Source organism: Dendrobates tinctorius, unplaced genomic scaffold (assembly GCF_039654945.1).
Source record: "Dendrobates tinctorius isolate UK_male_01 unplaced genomic scaffold, ASM3965494v1 ptg000170l, whole genome shotgun sequence".
NCBI classification, from domain to species: Eukaryota; Metazoa; Chordata; class Amphibia; order Anura; family Dendrobatidae; genus Dendrobates; species Dendrobates tinctorius.
In genome coordinates this window covers 3,103,394-3,120,922 of record NW_027361837.1, presented here as the reverse complement: position 1 = coordinate 3,120,922, position 17,529 = coordinate 3,103,394, and the positions used below count along the sequence as shown (strand labels likewise).

The 17,529-nt window shown below is 43.9% G+C and overlaps 1 protein-coding gene across 1 annotated transcript in view; it reads right to left on the bottom strand.

Moving 5' to 3' along the window:
- Positions 1-17,529, bottom strand: part of SLC12A4 (solute carrier family 12 member 4) — a 423,457-nt gene that overhangs the window by 299,423 nt on the left and 106,505 nt on the right. The window contains exon 4 of the mRNA XM_073550797.1: positions 2,007-2,153. Coding sequence (XP_073406898.1) covers positions 2,007-2,153 — 147 coding nt within the window. The remainder of the gene's footprint in view (positions 1-2,006; positions 2,154-17,529) is intronic.

Sequence of the window (17,529 nt, the reverse complement as noted above, 5' to 3'; positions counted from 1 at the left end):
TGTACTGGAAAATGGGAAAAAAATTCCAAGTGCAGTGAAATTGCAAAAAAAAGTGCTATTACACAGTTGTTTTACTTTTTTACCATGTTCCCTAAATTCTAAAACTGACCTGCCATTATGATTTTTCAGGTCATTAAGAGTTCACCAACACCAAACATGTCTAGGTTCTTTTTTTATTTAAGTGGTGAAAGAATTCCAAAGTTTGTTAAAAAAAAAAAAAAAGTGGCAGCTGCCCTCCAACTCATGTGCTGAGAAGGGTGTACGTGACACTTAGGCTGTGTTCACATGTAGCGTTTTTTTTTGCATTTTTGTGATTTTAAATGCGCGATTTTGCTGTGAAAACGCAAAACAAAAAGCATCCCATGCAATCCTATGGCATTCCGCACATGCTGTGCTAATGCTGCGGATTTTTCCGTGGCGGAATTGCATTGCGGAAAAATACGCAGCATGTTCATTCTTTATGCGGAATCGCGGGAAAATCAGCACCCATAGGAATGCATTGTTCTGCTTACTTTCCGCATGTGGCTGTGCCCACCATACGAAAAGTAAGCAGAACATTTGCGGATGGTACCCACGATCTGGAGGAGAGGAGACTGTCCCTCCAGGCCCTGGGTACAATATCCTTGTAAAAAATAGAATTAAAATAAAAAAAAAGTCATATTCTCACCTTCCGCAGCGTCACCAGGCCTCAGCCATGCTTCCGGCAACTCCCGTTCCCAGTGATGCATCGCGACAATGACCTTTGATGACGTTGCGGTCTCGCGATACTGTAGCGGTCTCGCGAGACCGCGACGTCATCAAAGGTCATTGTCGCAAGGCATCACTGGGAACGGGACCTGCCGGGAGCATCGCGATGATCGGGAACACTGCGCGGGACGTCAGAAGGTGAGAAAAACACGATTTTTTATTTTATTATTTTTAACATTATATCTTTTTACTACTGATGCTGCATAGGCAGCCTCAATAGTAAAAAGTTGGTCACACTTGTCAAACACTATGTAGGAAAACGCTAGCATTCTGCAAGATAATTACGCTTGCAAATTGCTAGTTTTTCTGCAGGAAATAGGGGGGAATTAAAATGCGGTTTTCTCGCCTATTTCCCGCGGAATGGAATTCCAGAATTCCCACGGAAATTTCTGCGTCAATTCCGCAACGTGTGCACATAGCCTTAAGTTTATACCCTAACCGTTGAAATAACTTTCCAATTGATGGTAATCTGACGGCGGAGAACTCTACCTATCTTAAGAAATGGGGCTCTGAAGATGATGCAACACACTGCTTCTCTACAGTGCTGCAGGACTTTCCCTTTATTCTTCTAGGAGCTTGTGACTAGCCCTACCTCTCTGAGGTAATGACTCAGCTGTACTGGAATTCAGCAGACTGAAAATGTGCAAAAGAGCCTAAAAATTATAAAACTCACTAGCCATTATGACCAATTTGAACGATAAAACGATATTGAGCTGAACTGCTGTAATGAAAAATACTTTGGGCCAAGATGAGCTGAATGTTTTTGATTTCCACAACACAATTCAAAGCTGGGCTAAAATCTTTTTCAAGTGAAAAAAAGAATTGCAAGATTTTCACATGAAAAAGATGCTAATCCGGCGATGAAACGCTCTGTGGAAATAAAAATAACGTTAAACTCATTGTGAACCTACGGATTCATCATTACAGCTGTGCAGCCCAATTTCATTTTATCGCCCTAATTGGTACCATCCTGTAGGAGATCACATCCCAGCCATGAGGCAACAGCTTCGGATATTTTCTGTTTTTTTTATAGGAACTGTGCCTGAACACAACCCGCTCATGTGAGCACCTTCCTTTTACTTTCCTTATACCCAAAAGGGTATTACCCGATGGAATTGGGCGCTTTTAGTCCTCTAAAGTTGGCAAAGGGTTAATATCAATCTTTGGACCAAAAAAGATTTGTGCATTTTAACATTTAGGTTTCGTTTTTTCATGCAAATATTGGTTAATAAAGTTATAAATATTTCTAATTTACTTACACAGCAACAACACGTTAGTACAATAAGAAGGGTTTGGAGCACTCCAGCTGTGCCCACTATCCATGGCAGTCGAAGAAACAGGATCACTCCTAGGATATTTTGCAGACACGGAAGGTAGACACCCATCAATGTGCCCATACTGGGAGACTGCAAGGCAAACAAAAACACAGGATCTGTTCATCTATGAAACTAAAACATTGGTGGTTACAAAGAGAAATGTTGGTTACATTGAGATTTGTGTCCAACAAAGAACAAGCCCTGATATGGTCAATGTAAAAGTAACAGTTACGGCTTTAAGAACAAAGGAAGAAATAAAACTCGAGAGCAAAAACAAACATTGGCCGTGGTGGGAAGGGGCAGTGGAAATACGAATTCTCCATAATAAAGCAATCTGAATGAACGAGCATTTGTAGGAACACTTGTTTTCAGATAATTGTAGGGTGAAACGATTTATGGGCTTAGTAAGAGAATAATCACAGGACGTGTGCTGCTGAGTATAACAGTCTATGTATGAAAAAAAAAATTAATAAAGATCAGGTAACAATAATAAATTGGGAAATTAGTTCATTTAGGACGAGCAACAGTCTAGTATCTTTTTAGCGACATCTCCACAAAGATCCATTATTCAATCATTAAGAGCTCTCTACATTACAGTACCTATCAAAGTATACAGAAACAAGCCCAATAAGTAACCGGGCTGAAATCAGGGTGTCTGACCAAATTGTGTAATGCCTTCCGCTTCAGATGAAAAACATTGTAAAAAGATTCCTTTTATATTTGGAATCTGCGAGATTCATTTGCCTAGGCCTGAAGCGACATTGCTTAAGAAAAAAATTTACCCTAAAAATGCACCATCTGTGCCAGGTTTAGTTGTAGAGTATTACGCCGTGTGTCTTGTGCCATTTGGTCCCACTTTTTCCACTCCATTGGTATAGAGGAACTAATGAATTAAAGACAAAAGGTCTTTCTTGGTTGTTAGCAACACAGCCGCCAGAAGTTTTCTAAGGGTGTTTTCACAGTGAGGTATCGGGGCTTACATCCAAACTTCCCCCCCACCCCTCTAAGCGGGATTCGGGCGGATGCCTCAACAAGGCCATAGACTATAATGGTACAGACAGTGCGAATGTGTGCTCTGTCACGCATCATTTTCGGTCATGTATGCCTACAGGAAGAGGACACTCAGACGTAGTAGACGGCGTCTACTATAAGGAGGCAAAAGGGGTGCACGTTTACTGTATGGAGGCACAGAGGGGGCATTGGTACCTTGTGGAAGCACAGAGGTGGTATTTTTACAGTGTAATGCAGAGATGGGACCTTTACTATATGGAGTTAGAGATGGAGCACAGCCACTACAAGACACAGGCAGGGCACTCTCACTTTGTGGGACATAAAAAGGTGAAATTCAGAGGTGTAGCTAGGGTTTTGGTTCAGGGAAGGTGAAACTTCTGAGTGAACCCCTAATCAGGTAACCCTGATTAGAACTATGGTAGCGCACCATAATAGTGTATCTAGGAGAACCTCAGCAGATGACTGTGCGGTTACTAATAAAAATTGCAAGCTTTCGAGACTACTCAGGTCTCTTCATCAGGCTACATGAATACAAAATCTGAAGAATAACATATTTATACACAAGACAGCACATAAATAACTCAATAGATAAGACAAGTGATGTGAAACGGAAGAGTCATTGTGGGAGAGAGATGAGCACCAAATAACCAAGAAGAGGTCAGACTGGACACCTCCACCTGGACGCAACCCTCATTTGGATAAATACATAGACTCATTCAGACATTTGATAAAATCCACCATCATAGACAGCAACAGGAGACAAGCATCCAATATCAGTACCCAGGAGAGAAAGGCCATACAGTCTATGAAAACCAACAAAGAAATCATCATTAAACCTGCTGACAAGGGAGGTGCAATAGTCATGATGAACACATCAGACTATATGAAGGAAGCAAACAGACAACTTATGAACACACGCTACTACAGAAAATTGGAGTCGGATTCTACACAAGGAACTAAACAAGTTGGTATCTGCCTGACAGATCCATAAGAGGCAATGACCTGATACCAGAGAGTCCAAGAATAAGGACATTTTACATGCTTCCCAAAATCCACAAATCTGGAACTCCAGGGAGGCCGATTATTTCATGTGTGGGAACCCTTACTGAGCAGGTATCTGGATGGGTAGAGGGTATGCTTAAACCCCTGGTAAAGGATACACTCAGCTACATTCAGGACACAACTGACCTATTGAATAAACTAGCAGCAATAGGTCCGCTACCAGAAGGAACCATCCTGGCCACCATGGATGTGGAATCTTTGTACTCTAATAATCCCACACCAGAATGGATTAAATGCCTGCAAAGTCTTCATGGAAAACACCGGGAATGATGCGAATTCTGTGGTGAAACTCACAAAATTTATCCTCACCCACGATTACTTTGAATTTGACAATAATATCTATTTGCAGGAGACTAGCACAGCTATGGGAAGTAAAATGGCTCCACAGTATGCAAATCTTTTCATGGTCAAGCTTGAAAGTGACTTTTTGTCCACATGTCCCATCAGGCCTCTGGCCTACTACCGCTTCATTGATGATATTTTAATCATCTGGACGGAGTCTGAGCAACAGCTAAAGATGTTCCATGAACAGTTTAATCAATTTCATTCCACTATCAATTTAACACTGAACTATTCCAGCACTGAAAATAACTTTTTAGACACCATCATTAAGTTAAAAAAAAACAATGAAATAGAGACATCTCTGTATCAGAAGCCAATCGACTGACCAACATACCTTAAATGGGACAGTGTTGTGAGTTCGTTTTCCCCTTCACTACTGAGGCCCGAGGAACTCCCTCTTCTGGTGAAGAAAGGTAGTGAGCCTGATTGTCAAACACCTGGGGCTGATGATGATGACTGGCTGAGTGGAGTTGATGACTGGATATAAGGCTGCTGACGCCCTTCTGGCCTGCGGGTGATTTCTCTGTGGACTTCTAGGAAACCAGTCTGATTCCTGCTCATCTAAAGCTAAGATTTCTGCTTTGCCTTTTTGCATTGGTGTTTTGTTTTCCTTGCTTTTCTGGATTCTGCCATTCCCTGCTGGGGTGAGCTGAATCTCCGTTTGCCTGTTGCTCTGTCTTCAGAATATTCCTGAGTACTGACATAGCCTTTTTTGAAGCCTAGCGTCTTCAGGGCCTTTTTTACTGTCAGTTTGTTGGCTCTTATTTTCATAGGGTTTTTCACGGATTGCAGACAGCAGCCTTCCTGTCCTTTCCTATCTAAGCTAGCTTGGGCCCCATCTTTGCTGAGTCTATCTTTCTGTCTGTGTTTTGTTCTTTCTTCTTGCTTCACCGTCATTATATGTGGGGGCTGCCTTTTGCTTTGGGGTCTGCTCTGGGGCAGTTTAGATTTCCCTTTCTGTCTTTAGGCTATGTAGTCCTCCGGCTGTGATCGAGGGGCCTAGGGCATCGTAGGAGCCCCCCACGGCTACTGCTAGTTGTGTTGATAGGTTCAGGGGTCTGCAATCCGATAGCTGCCAACTTCTCTGGTTTTCTGGACTTAGCTAGCATTTCTATTTTTGCCTCCTACGGTGACTCAATCATAACAGGACAGTTTCCATCCAAAACACATAAAGAACTCTATTATCTACAGCCAAGCCACCAGATACAATCGTATATGTTCCAACCCCATGGATCGAGATGAACACCTTGGTCGCCTCAGAAAAACCTTTTTGAATCAGGGCTACCATCAAAGAACAATTGAAAACCAAATTAAAAGGGCCACCAGAATCACCTGCTACAATACAAAGCTAAAGAAGAGAATAACCGGGTGCCTCTAGTGGTCACCTACAATCCAAATCCGGAGGTGCTAAGGGGAGCTGCACGGAAATTACAACCTTTACTGCAAAAAGATGCCCGAATACAATCCATATTTCCAGACCCCCCACTACTGTGTTTTAGGCAGCCCCCAAATTTAAGAAGCATAATTGTCAGAAGCTCCCTGTCCTCTCCAAAAGTTGCAGGAACCTTTCCTTGCAACCAGAAAAAATGTAAAACCTGTCCATTTATAATGACCACGGACAAGATAAAGATCCCCAACTCACATCAGGACTACAAGATCCCAGGTACGTTCAGCTGCATCACATCTAATGTGGTGTACTTAATTATTTGTACTAAATGTCCTACTGGGGGTCTGTATGTGAGGGAGACTGGGCAAAAACTGAGAACAAGGATGAATTCTCATCGCCACACAATAAGAGAAAAAAGAATGGATCTACCTGTGGCAAAACATTTTTGTATCCCTGCTATGGCATGATGGACATTAAATTACTTGTAATAAAAGGGAACTTCCAGTCTCAGAGAGAGAGAAGAATCTCTGAGTACAAATTTATGAAAATTTTCGACACATTCAGTGCAGGTATTAATGTGTCACATGGATTTATGTCTTTTTACATCAATTAAGGAATTTGCCCCTCAGACCTTCTGGGGTCATCACAACACAGACCGGCAATCAGAGGGCAATAAAACCTTCACACTGCTTATCTATGAACTGCTCCAATATTTATGCTTATCTCTCTCCCACAATGACTATTCTGTTTCACATCACTTGTCTTATCTATGGAGTTATAGTTATTTATGTGCTGTCTTGTGTATAAATATGTTATTCTTCAGATTTTGTATTAGTCTAGCCTGATGAAGAGACCTGCGTAGTCTCGAAAGCTTGCAATTTGTTACCATCTTTTTAGTTAGCCATTAAAAGGTATCAACCACTGAGGACTCTCAATTCTAAATATTCTTCTATCTACTGGCTAACATGGTACAAAGATATATATCTTTCCTGTATCACAGTTACAGATAGTGACTTACAGTGAGGTTCTTTCTGATGGGATTGTTTACTTTTCCATCTAGCCCAGACCAGCATTACAACTTCTCCATCCAGCATTTAACTGCAGAAACATCTGGTTTTTCACATTTCCAGTCCCATCCCCATCTATACCAAACCTGTACAAGCTCCTTGTTCTGCTAATACCCAAATACTGAGCTGCTGCCGTTTGTGTCCCCATTACTGCACCTACTGTGTGGAACTTTGTGCTCTGTAGATGGCAAAACAAGCCTCTAGAATATATTAATGCCCTGTGCAAATGCCCTAGAAAACAGTGCCCAAATTTTGCTCCATAGAAAGTAATAATGCCCTGTGTGCCCCTTTGACAGTCACAATAGCCAGAGTGCCCCAATAACAAAAGCTGCCCACTTAACATTTCATCATGTTCCGAGTCTTCCCCCCATACAGCTCCCCTCTACACAGTATGATGCTCCCCTATACACAGCATAATGCCCCCACACAGTATACTGACCCCTTAGTAGCTAGCCCTTAAACTGTTTGAGGGCTCCAACACTGTATGATGGCCCCCAGAATGTACAAAGATTCCACATTAGCTCCTACATTGTGATATCCCCTCACTATAATCCACACGCTGTATGATAGACCCTAAAAAGCCACCATATAGAATAATTCACCCCACAGTCCTCCATATAGTACACTCCACTCCCCATAACCCTCTATATAGCATAATGTAGACCCTATAAGCTCCAATATAGTATAATGTACTCCCCAGAGTGCTTCATAAAGTATAATGCACTCCCCATAGGCCTCCATACCATATAATCCACTCCCTCTTAAAAAAAAATTTTTTTTTTTTAAAAACTCAACTCTTCCCCTCCTTCCCCAGCTGCTCCGTGCGCCCACACATCTCAGGACAGCAGGCGCCACATACTGACATCTTCGCGCCGCTGTCAGTGTCTGTCATTGACGTCAGATGCAGAGGGGGAATGATGGGAGAGGGAACGTGATACTCCCTGTCTCATCATTAATTTCAACTGTATCTGCATTCAGCCCCACCTCCTACAGCACAAGGACCCCATAGTGGCCGGGTGGCAGTGCAGGGAGATAGAGTCTATTTTTTATTCAAATTCTATTTTTGCAGGAAAATGGTACCCTAAAGTCACCAATGACCTGCTAACAGCCAAATCCAAGCGACTGTACTCTTTCCTCATCCTCCTAGATGTGTCCTCTGCTTTTGATACAGTGGACCATTTCCTCTTACTACAGACTCATCTCTTGGCATCACAGACTTGGCCCTATCTTGGATCTCTTCATACCTAACAGACCGGACATTCAACATCTCCCACTCACACAGCACCCCCTCATCTCACTCAGTGTCTGTTGGTGTCCCTCAAGGATCAGTTCTAGGACCCCTACTCTTCTCCATCTACATATTCGGAGTGGGATAGCTCATAGAGGCCCATGGCTTTCAGTGTCATCTCTATGCTGATGACACACAGCTCTACCTCTCTGGCCCAGATATCACCTCTCTGACCCAGATAACACCTCCCTACTAACCAAAATCCCACAATGTCTGTAAGCTTATCATCCTTCTTCTCTGCTAGATTTCTAAAATTTAACACAACAGAAAATAATCAACCCCCCCCCCCCCCCGACAGACCTATCCATCAGTCAATGACTGCTCATTCTCCCCAATCCTGCAAGCTCGCTGCCTTGGAGTAACCCTGAACTCTAATCTCTCCTTCAAACCACATATCAAGACTTTTCAACTTCTTGCCAATATAAAAAGATTTCCTGGGTCTGTACATTACTTGACCATGAGTCTCCAAAAACCCTAATGCATGCCCTCTTCATCTCCCACATCGACTACGACAACCTAATGTCTGTGGCTTCAGTTCTCACACTCCTCCAATCTATGCTAAACTCTGCTGACCAACTAATCCATCTGTCCTCTCACTATTCCCCGGCCTCTTCTCTCTGTCAATCCTTTCAATGGCTTCCCATTGCCCAGAGACTTCAGTTCAAAAACCTAATGATGGCAGAAAAAGCCATCCACAACCTGCCTCTTCCATACATTTGTGACCTAGTCTCCCGATACTTACCTGCACGAAATCTCCGATCCTGACAAGATCTCCTTCTCTACTCCCCTCTTATCTTCTCATCCCACAATCGCATACAAGATTTCTCTTGTGCATGCCACCCTACTCTGGAATGCTCTACCCCAACATATCAACATATCAAGACTCTCACCTACCGTGGAATCCTTCAAAAGAATCAGAAGACCTACCTCCTCTGACAAATAAACAACCTGCAGTAACCTTCATTTCACCATACCTGCCTGACCAGCTCTACCCTCACCAACTGTATTCCACACCCATCCCTTGTAGACTGAGCCGTCACAGGCAGGGCTCTCTCTCCTCTTGTACCTGAGGTTGTTTATATTGTTTAAAGATTATTGTACCTGTTTTTTTTTATTATGTATACCCCTTTACAAATGTAAAGTACCATGGAATAAATGGTGCTATAATAAATAATAAAAACAGACGTGCTGCTGATGGTGCACGCAGAGGCCGAGGCCATGGGCCAGGTGAAATTGTGCCTGCCGTAAGAGCACAACAAACATGCTTATCAACAAGACTTAAATTCATGTCCTACGTTGCAGCGGGCGTGAGATACCACTCTTGAAACCAGAACAGTGTGAACAGGTGGTCGGTTGGATGGCAGATAATGCTTCCAGTATGTTTCCCAGCACCAGTCTGTCTTCCACATGGTCTAGTCTTACTAGCCAAAAGACTGGACCACATAATCCTCACCTTGATCCTCATTCCTCCCACCATGCCGAGTGCTGGGAGACGAGTGATTCCACATTTTTAAAGAGCTCTTCAGAGTATCACTTCCCATTTATTGATTCTGGCCTTTCACCCTGTACGTTTCAACAGGGACATGAGATCATGTGTAGTGATGCCCAAATATATGCGCAGCCACGCTGAAAAGAAGACGATGTTAGGGAAAGGCAATTAGTGTCTCAAGAGTTAGATAATAAGACATAGTTGCCGACAAGTGATTTTGACTTTTTGAATCAGGAGAACCACAGTTTGGAAGTGGAATATGAGGTGGTGGCCGATGAAGTCTCTGACCCACCCTGAGAAGAGCAAGGACAGCAGTGCAGAGAGGGAGGGACCCACAGCACGGCAACAGGCAGATAGAGACAGTGGATAGGCCAGAGGAAGAAGGCAAGCAACTGTTCCCTAGATCACACACAAGAGGCAAGTTACCAGGACAAGGGTTAGGTGATCCCCAGTCTGACGTTTTTTTAAATAAAGTGAGGACAATAAAAGAATTGTCATTTGCAACATGTACAGTACCAAGATCAGCATGGGCCTGACCACTAACAGTCTGACCAACACCAGCATGCTCCAGTAAATGTCATCAAAGCAGGTGAGCCGAACGCATGGGTCCACAATCAGTGTGTCTCTGTCCACCACTGTCTCTCCCCATGTACTACGTACCTGTCAATCCCCAGTCCAGGATGCAGGCGCGGATGTCTCCCACCCCTCGCCTGTTGTTGAACATTCCCAAGCACTATCAGAAACCACGTCAAATTCTTCTTACAGCAATCAGCTAGCAGAATTCAGTTATCCCTACACCAGGTCTTGGAATGCAAATAAAAATACGCAGCCGTGCACCCACAGGCTCAATGTTGTCATTTAGGGTTGTGGACACTAAGGCATTCCGTAACCTCACGGCTGCAGCCATCCTTCCGTACTCTGTCCCCAGCTCCAACCATTTTACCCAGTGTGTCATCCCCACTTTACACAAGCATGTGTCTCATAACATCACCCGTGCCGACTAATGCAGTTACTGAGAAGGTCCATTTAATGACAGACACGTGGACAACTTCTTGTGGTCAGAGGTGCTACATTTCCCTGATTGCACACTGGTTGAACCTGGTGGAGGCTGGGGCAGAGGCGGATCCTGGGAGGTCGCACGTGCTAATGACACCGGGGACTGGGTGCCCTTCTTCCATCAGTTTCCTCCACCACCAACAGCAGTTCCTGCACCCCCTCCTCCTCTTCCAAATTGTCATCTCTGAGCACATCATCCATATCAGTCACAAGCCGGAAGCACTGCCTCGGTGAAGCAGCAACAGGCTCTGCTGAAATTAAATTGTTTAGGTGACAAACAGCACACCACCACACAGTTGTGGAAAGGTATAATAGACCAGACAGATCTGTGGCTCTCGCCTCTGAACATACAACTAGGCATGGTCGTTTATAATAGTGTCCATAACCTGGTGGCGGCTCTGAAGCTTGGCAATCTCGCCCAAATACCATGTGTAGCCGATTTGCTCAACTTAGTGATTCAGGGATTTCTGAGAACCTACCTAGATTTGCGTATGCTACTTGTGAAGGTACGCCGTGTGCGTGCCCATTTCCGCAAGTCAGCTACAACCGGTCTGGCAATGCACTCAAGTGACAGCTCAAAAACTGGTTTGTGATGTGATCACAAGCTGGAACTCCACATTACACATGTTGGCAAGGCTTTGTGAGCAGCAAAGGGCAACAGTTGAATAGCAGCTGCAACATGCCCGTTGGTATTCCGGTCAGTCTCTGCACATAAACGACGAGTGGCCATGGATGTCGGTCATCTGTGACGTTCTACAAAACTTGGAGGAATCAACCAAGATGGTGAGTGGCGAGGATGCTATAATCAGTGTAATAATCCAGCTTCTGTGTCTACTCAAATGCTTGCTGCTCAAAACTGAAGAGAAAGCTTTGCATGTGAACCAAGTAGAGATGGAGGAAGAAGTACACAGGTTTATACTACCCAGCCCAGCCTCATCTCATCTTCTCAAAACAGATTGTGTGATGATGAGGAGGAGGAGGAGGAGGAGGAGGAACAGGAGATGGTTGCCAGCTCTATAGAAAGTACTACCCACACCAGCTTCATCCCATCTGTTTAGCATGGACCGGCTGAAGAGGAGGAGATGGAGATTCGCAATCCTGTGAGGACACGGAAGTCTTGCCTATTGGGAGTCTGACACATGACAGACTGTCAGTCTCCTGTTTTCCTTTCTGTAACCCTTGCGTTTTACATATTTTGGACAACAAATGATTACTGGTTGCTCACCCTTCTCGACCCATGCTACAAGAAGAATTTTCCCTCTCTCCTTCCTGCGGTGGAGAGGGCTAGTAAAATGGTGTAGTACTAGAGGACCGTAGTTGAAAAACTAGTACAAAAAATCCATCTGAGAATGCTGGAAGCAGAGGTCATAGTTCCTTGGACAACCACAGAGAATAGACAAAGACACACACCAGGTCCAACAGAAGCAGGGGTACACCATCAAAGGTCTGGGACAGTTTCATTAGATCCTCCCAGTGCCAAGGCCATGATGCACAGGGTAGTTTGACAAGAAAGGAAAAGTTTTGAAAAATATTAAAGGAGAACTAAGCCAACCGTACCAGCATCCTCCGTAATTCCTCTGTGCCATACAACTATTGGGTATCCAAACTGGACACTTTACTGTAAGAGCAGTGAGACTATGGAACTCTGTCATATGATGTTGTAATGAGTGATTCCCTACTAAAATTTCAGAAGGGACTGGATGTCTTTCTGGAAAAGTATAATATTACAGGGTATATACACTAGATTCCTTAATATTGCGTTGATCCAGGGAGCTAGTCTGATTGCCGCATGTGGAGTCGGGAAGAAATTTTTTTCCCCTATGTGAAGCTTACTGTTTGCCACATGGGTTTTTTTTTGCCTTCCTCTGGATCAACATCTTAGGGCAAGTTAGGATAGGATATGGATTGAACTAGGTGGACTTAAAGTTTTCCTTCAACCTTAATAACTATGTTACTTGTATATGGAAATTATGGGGCACCTATGATGTAAACAATGCTTTATGGGAAGGAATAATACACCATCAGGGTGCTACACCTTGTATGGAAACCAAGGTATAGGCTAGGAGAAAGACCAATACAAAAAATGTGCAACGAATGGAAACGGAGGCACAGATGGTGAAGTGCACATTCGTTTATTAACATTTTTGTGGAACCACGGGACCCCCCCCCCCCCCCGGAGGGCTCCGAAGGGGGCATGACTAAGCGAGCCCCAGACTTCCGTAGTAAGACCCCTCAAACAGGGTCAGAATAGAAAGTGCGGGAGACGCAAGTGCTACCTCCGGTTAGACTCCGGGGCAGTGGAAGCTGACTCTGCTGGACTGGCGGGCAAGCTGGTACTGCAAGTAGCGGAGAACTAGGCAGGTGGTGAGTGGCTGGAGGGGGTAGCGGGCAACAGCTGGCACGCAGAGATGCAGGTGGAGTAGGCGTCGTCCCGGTAGGCGTGGATAGGCACGTAGGGCATTCTGAAGAGACAAAAAGGTATTAGAGGTGCAAGCAGAGCATGAACACGCAGATACAAGGAACCTGAGAACTAGCAACAGGAAACACTTGTTGCTCAGTCACCTCCCTTAGGTCAGAGGTGCCTGAAACAGTGCAAGACACTCACCCATTGGATAAGACCCTCTTTAGGAATTGGTGTGCTGTCTCTTTAAGAGACCAGGAGCGCGTGCGCACCCTTAGAGTCGTGCCCGGAGACCTGTGGACCGCACGCCGAGACCAGGAAGCGGCAGCAGAGGCAGAACACGTGGGACCAGGGATGCAGGCATGGGGAGAGGCCCCCGACAGGTAACAGGAAGCGGACCAGCAGCGGGAAATGCGGCGGTGTCTCTGCAGGGGAAGGGGACCGGAACTAGGCATGTGCACCGGTATTACAAAATGGTATGCACATCTGATATAACTTGATCAAAATATATACAACTGTATTGATAACCATGAACAAACAACTCATTAAAAACATCTAAAAACATGAAAACATGGTACAATAATCATCCAACACCCGAGTGTTGCATCAAGTGCATAGGTGGATTGACATGCTACAAGGAGCAATAGCAGAGCAACAATACTGTTTGTGGCACCTCCAACTAGTATATAAACAACCCCAATAGAAAATTATAACATTGCATGGTATAAAGGTCACAGTAAAACAGTCCGTTCATCCCCCAATATCAATGTTGCTGAACGTTTCCCTAGCTCCATCCCCCATCCCTGTTGGCTCTGCACATGTATTGCAGAATGTATTGAAAATGCATTCATTTTGTTAGCCCTGTCCAGTCCCCCATTCCCCTGATCTGGCCTCACCTTATACCCAGTCAGTTTTATTTTGGACCATACCTCCCTATGTTTATGTGACATTTTCTTTTCTAGTTTTATTCTTTTAGTCTGTATTACCTTAATTCTCTCTTTGTCCCTCAATTTAAATGCCATTTTTTTCCTGTTTAGTAAGGGTTTTGTCTTTCTTGTTATCCAGGGCTTGTTATTTGCAAACCACCTAATCTCTTTTACAAGCACCAGCACATCAGAACAAAAGTTAATGTAACTAGTAATTCTTCTAAACACTTAATTTACATCAGCTTCATTTTATTTTACTCATTTATATAGCGCCATTAATGCCACAGCGCTTTACAGACCTTATCGGCACAGTCCCCAATGGGGCTCCAATCTAAATTCCCTATCAGTATGTCTTTGGAATGTGGGAGAAAACCGGAGTACATGGGGAGAACATACAAACTCCTTGCAGATGTTGCCCTTGATGGGTTTTGAACCCAGGACCCCAGCACTGCAAGGCTGCAGTGCTAACCACTGAGCCATCCTCTTCCCCAGTTCCACACCACAAGTCCAAGTCTAAGGCTACGTTCACACGTAGCGGAACTCTCGTGGAAATTACCGCAAGAATTCCGAATTCCATTCCGCGGGAAAATCGCATTTTAAATTCCCGCTATTTTCCCGCGGAAAAACTAGCATTTTGCAAGCGTAATTAGCTTGCAGAATGCTAGCGTCTTCCAAGCGATTTGGAGCATCGCTTGGAGAACTGATTGACAGGTTGGTCACACTCATCAAACATAGTGTTTGACGAGTGTGACCAGCTTTTTACTACTGATGCTGCCTATGCAGCATCAGTAGTAAAAGATAAAATGTAAAAAATAAAAAAATGGTGTTATTCTTACCTTCCGACGTCCCGCGCAGTCTTTCCGCCTCTCTCCACGCTCCCAGTCCCAGTAATCCTTTGCGAAAATGTCCGCGATGACGTCCGTTCTGGCATCGCGGGATTGCCACGATTCCGCTAAATTAATGAGCATGCTGTGTTTTTTACCGTGAAGCGATTCCACCGCGGTAAAAACCGCAGCATTAGCACAGCATTGCGGAATCCCATAGGAATGCATGGGATGCTTATTTTTCGCGTTTTCAGCGGCAAAATCAAGTGGTTAAAACCGTCGCGAAAACGCGAAAAAAACGCCACGTGTGAACTCAGCCTAAGAGCAAAGAACTCTTGTAACGTCTCATCTATTACCAAAGACCAATTTCTGATATATTTTTTTTTTAATTGTAGCAAGTTGTTTAATAACAACTGGTTGAGAAGCTGATGACAATTGTATAAGATTGTGGTCGGATTTCCCTGAGGGGAGCAAGGCAGACGATGAATAAGCATTTTTAACATTAGCAGAGAGGAGATCCAATATACTGTTGTCGCGTGCTGTACATATGACCCATTGATAGAACTTAGGTAAAGCAGTTTAGATCGTAGCTCAATTAAAATCCCCAGAAGTTATACTTCTAGACTAAATCCTTGTACTCCTTCTGGGTCCAAATCGGCACCAGTAGTTCAGACTTATTTCAAAGCGAGCATATATTGCACATGATAATGGACAGGACTGCAGGTTTAAACAGGCTTCTGGACTTTACTTTTTTTGCCCACTTTGGCTTTGCGGTCTTTGAAAGGTCTCCACACTTCACAGGGAAGATGAGGTCTACACATTGCTGAAGACGACATTAGCCAGAGCAGCTTCAGAAGTCGACTTCTTGAATACACAATACATCTAGTAAGTCTTTGGGACATCCAGCAAATCATCGTCCACATCCTTTCCCCCCCCCAAGCCTGTCCGTAATAGACCCTATATGTTGTTCACCACTGAACACAACCAATAAAAAGTAGTAACCACATGTGTTGTAGAACTATATACCTCGATAGCTGTATTAAATTTTGTGAACGCATGTGCTAATGACAGAACATCTCTTACGTCCACAATAGTTGCCTCAGATTTATCTCTGTAAAAGACTGTGGCAAACATTAACTGGGATAGACCAGGGTGGGCTTCCCAAGATGGTAGTGACTGGGAGTGGCTTGTAAGTAGGAGAGGCAGATTAGGGTATAGTGCTTGTGCAGGGTACTGAGGCAGTTGTCCATGTTTGTATGCCATATCAATACTCCATCACACCACCACACTATATCCTCCATGTCCATCTTTCGTATCCTAAGAGGTCTTGTTCCCGATGCTCATTTTAGTTACGTAAATTGCCTCTTCAGAGAAAAAGAGGACTTGAACTCTATAGCGCCACCTGTTGGTAGTAGCGATCCTACAAGTCACAATCAACCCTTTAACGAGCCTTGTAATATGACTTAGGATAAAAGCCAAATCAGAATCTCAATTTGCAGATACGGTGTTTCGAGCTATTGGCTCTCGTCAGTGCTAAGTATGAGAACTGATTTGGCTAGGTGAGAGGTTCTGGACTGAGGTCTAAGGGGTAAGGTTTCTCCTTGTGGAGAGTGACATGCCTTGGCTTGTCAAGGCAAGCAGACTTTGGTTACAGAATCCCTACTGCCATTTTTCTCCATCCTGTGTTTTCCAAGGTGCTGGTTACACTTGGCCTTCATAGAATCATAGAATCGTAGAGTTGGAAGGGACCTCCTGGGCCATCTGGTCCAACCCCCTGCTCAAAGCAGGATTCGCTAAATCATTCCAGTCAGATGTCTGTCCAGCCTCTGTTTGAAGACTTCCATTGAAGGAGAACTCACCACTTCTCGTGGCAGCCTGTTCCACTCATTGATCACTCTAACAGTCAAAAAGTTTTTTCTAATATCTAATCTGTGTCTCCTCCCATTCAGTTTCATCCCATTGCTTCTAGTCTTTCCTTGTGCAAATGAGAATAAAGTTGATCCTTCAACAATGTGACAGCCCTTTAGATATTTGTAGACAGCTATTAAGTCTCCTCTCAGTCTTCTCTTTTGCAAACTAAACATTGCCAAATCCTGCAACCTTTCCTCATAAGACAGGGTTTGCAGACCGGTCACCATTCTGGTCGCTCTTTTCTGAACTTGCTCCAGTTTGTTGATGTCTTTTTTAAAATGTGGTGCCCAAAACTGGACACAATATTCCAGATGAGGTCTGACCAAAGACGAGTAGAGGGAAATAATGACTTCACGTGATCTAGACTGTATGCTTCTGTTAATACATCCTAGAATTGCATTTGCCTTTTTTGCTGCTGCATCACACTGTTGACTCATATTCAGTCTGTGATCTATTAGTATACCCAAGTCTTTTTCACATGTGCTGTCACTTAGCCCTATTCCTCCCATTCTATATATGCTTTTTCCATTTTTATTGCCCAGATGTAGTACTTTGCATTTCTCCCTGTTAAAAACCATTCTGTTAGTTGCTGCCCACTTCTCCAGTTTATTTAAATCTTTTTGAATCCTCTCTCTCTCTTCTCTAGTATTAGCTATCCCTCCTAGCTTTGTGTCATCAGCAAATTTAATCAGTTTACCCTCA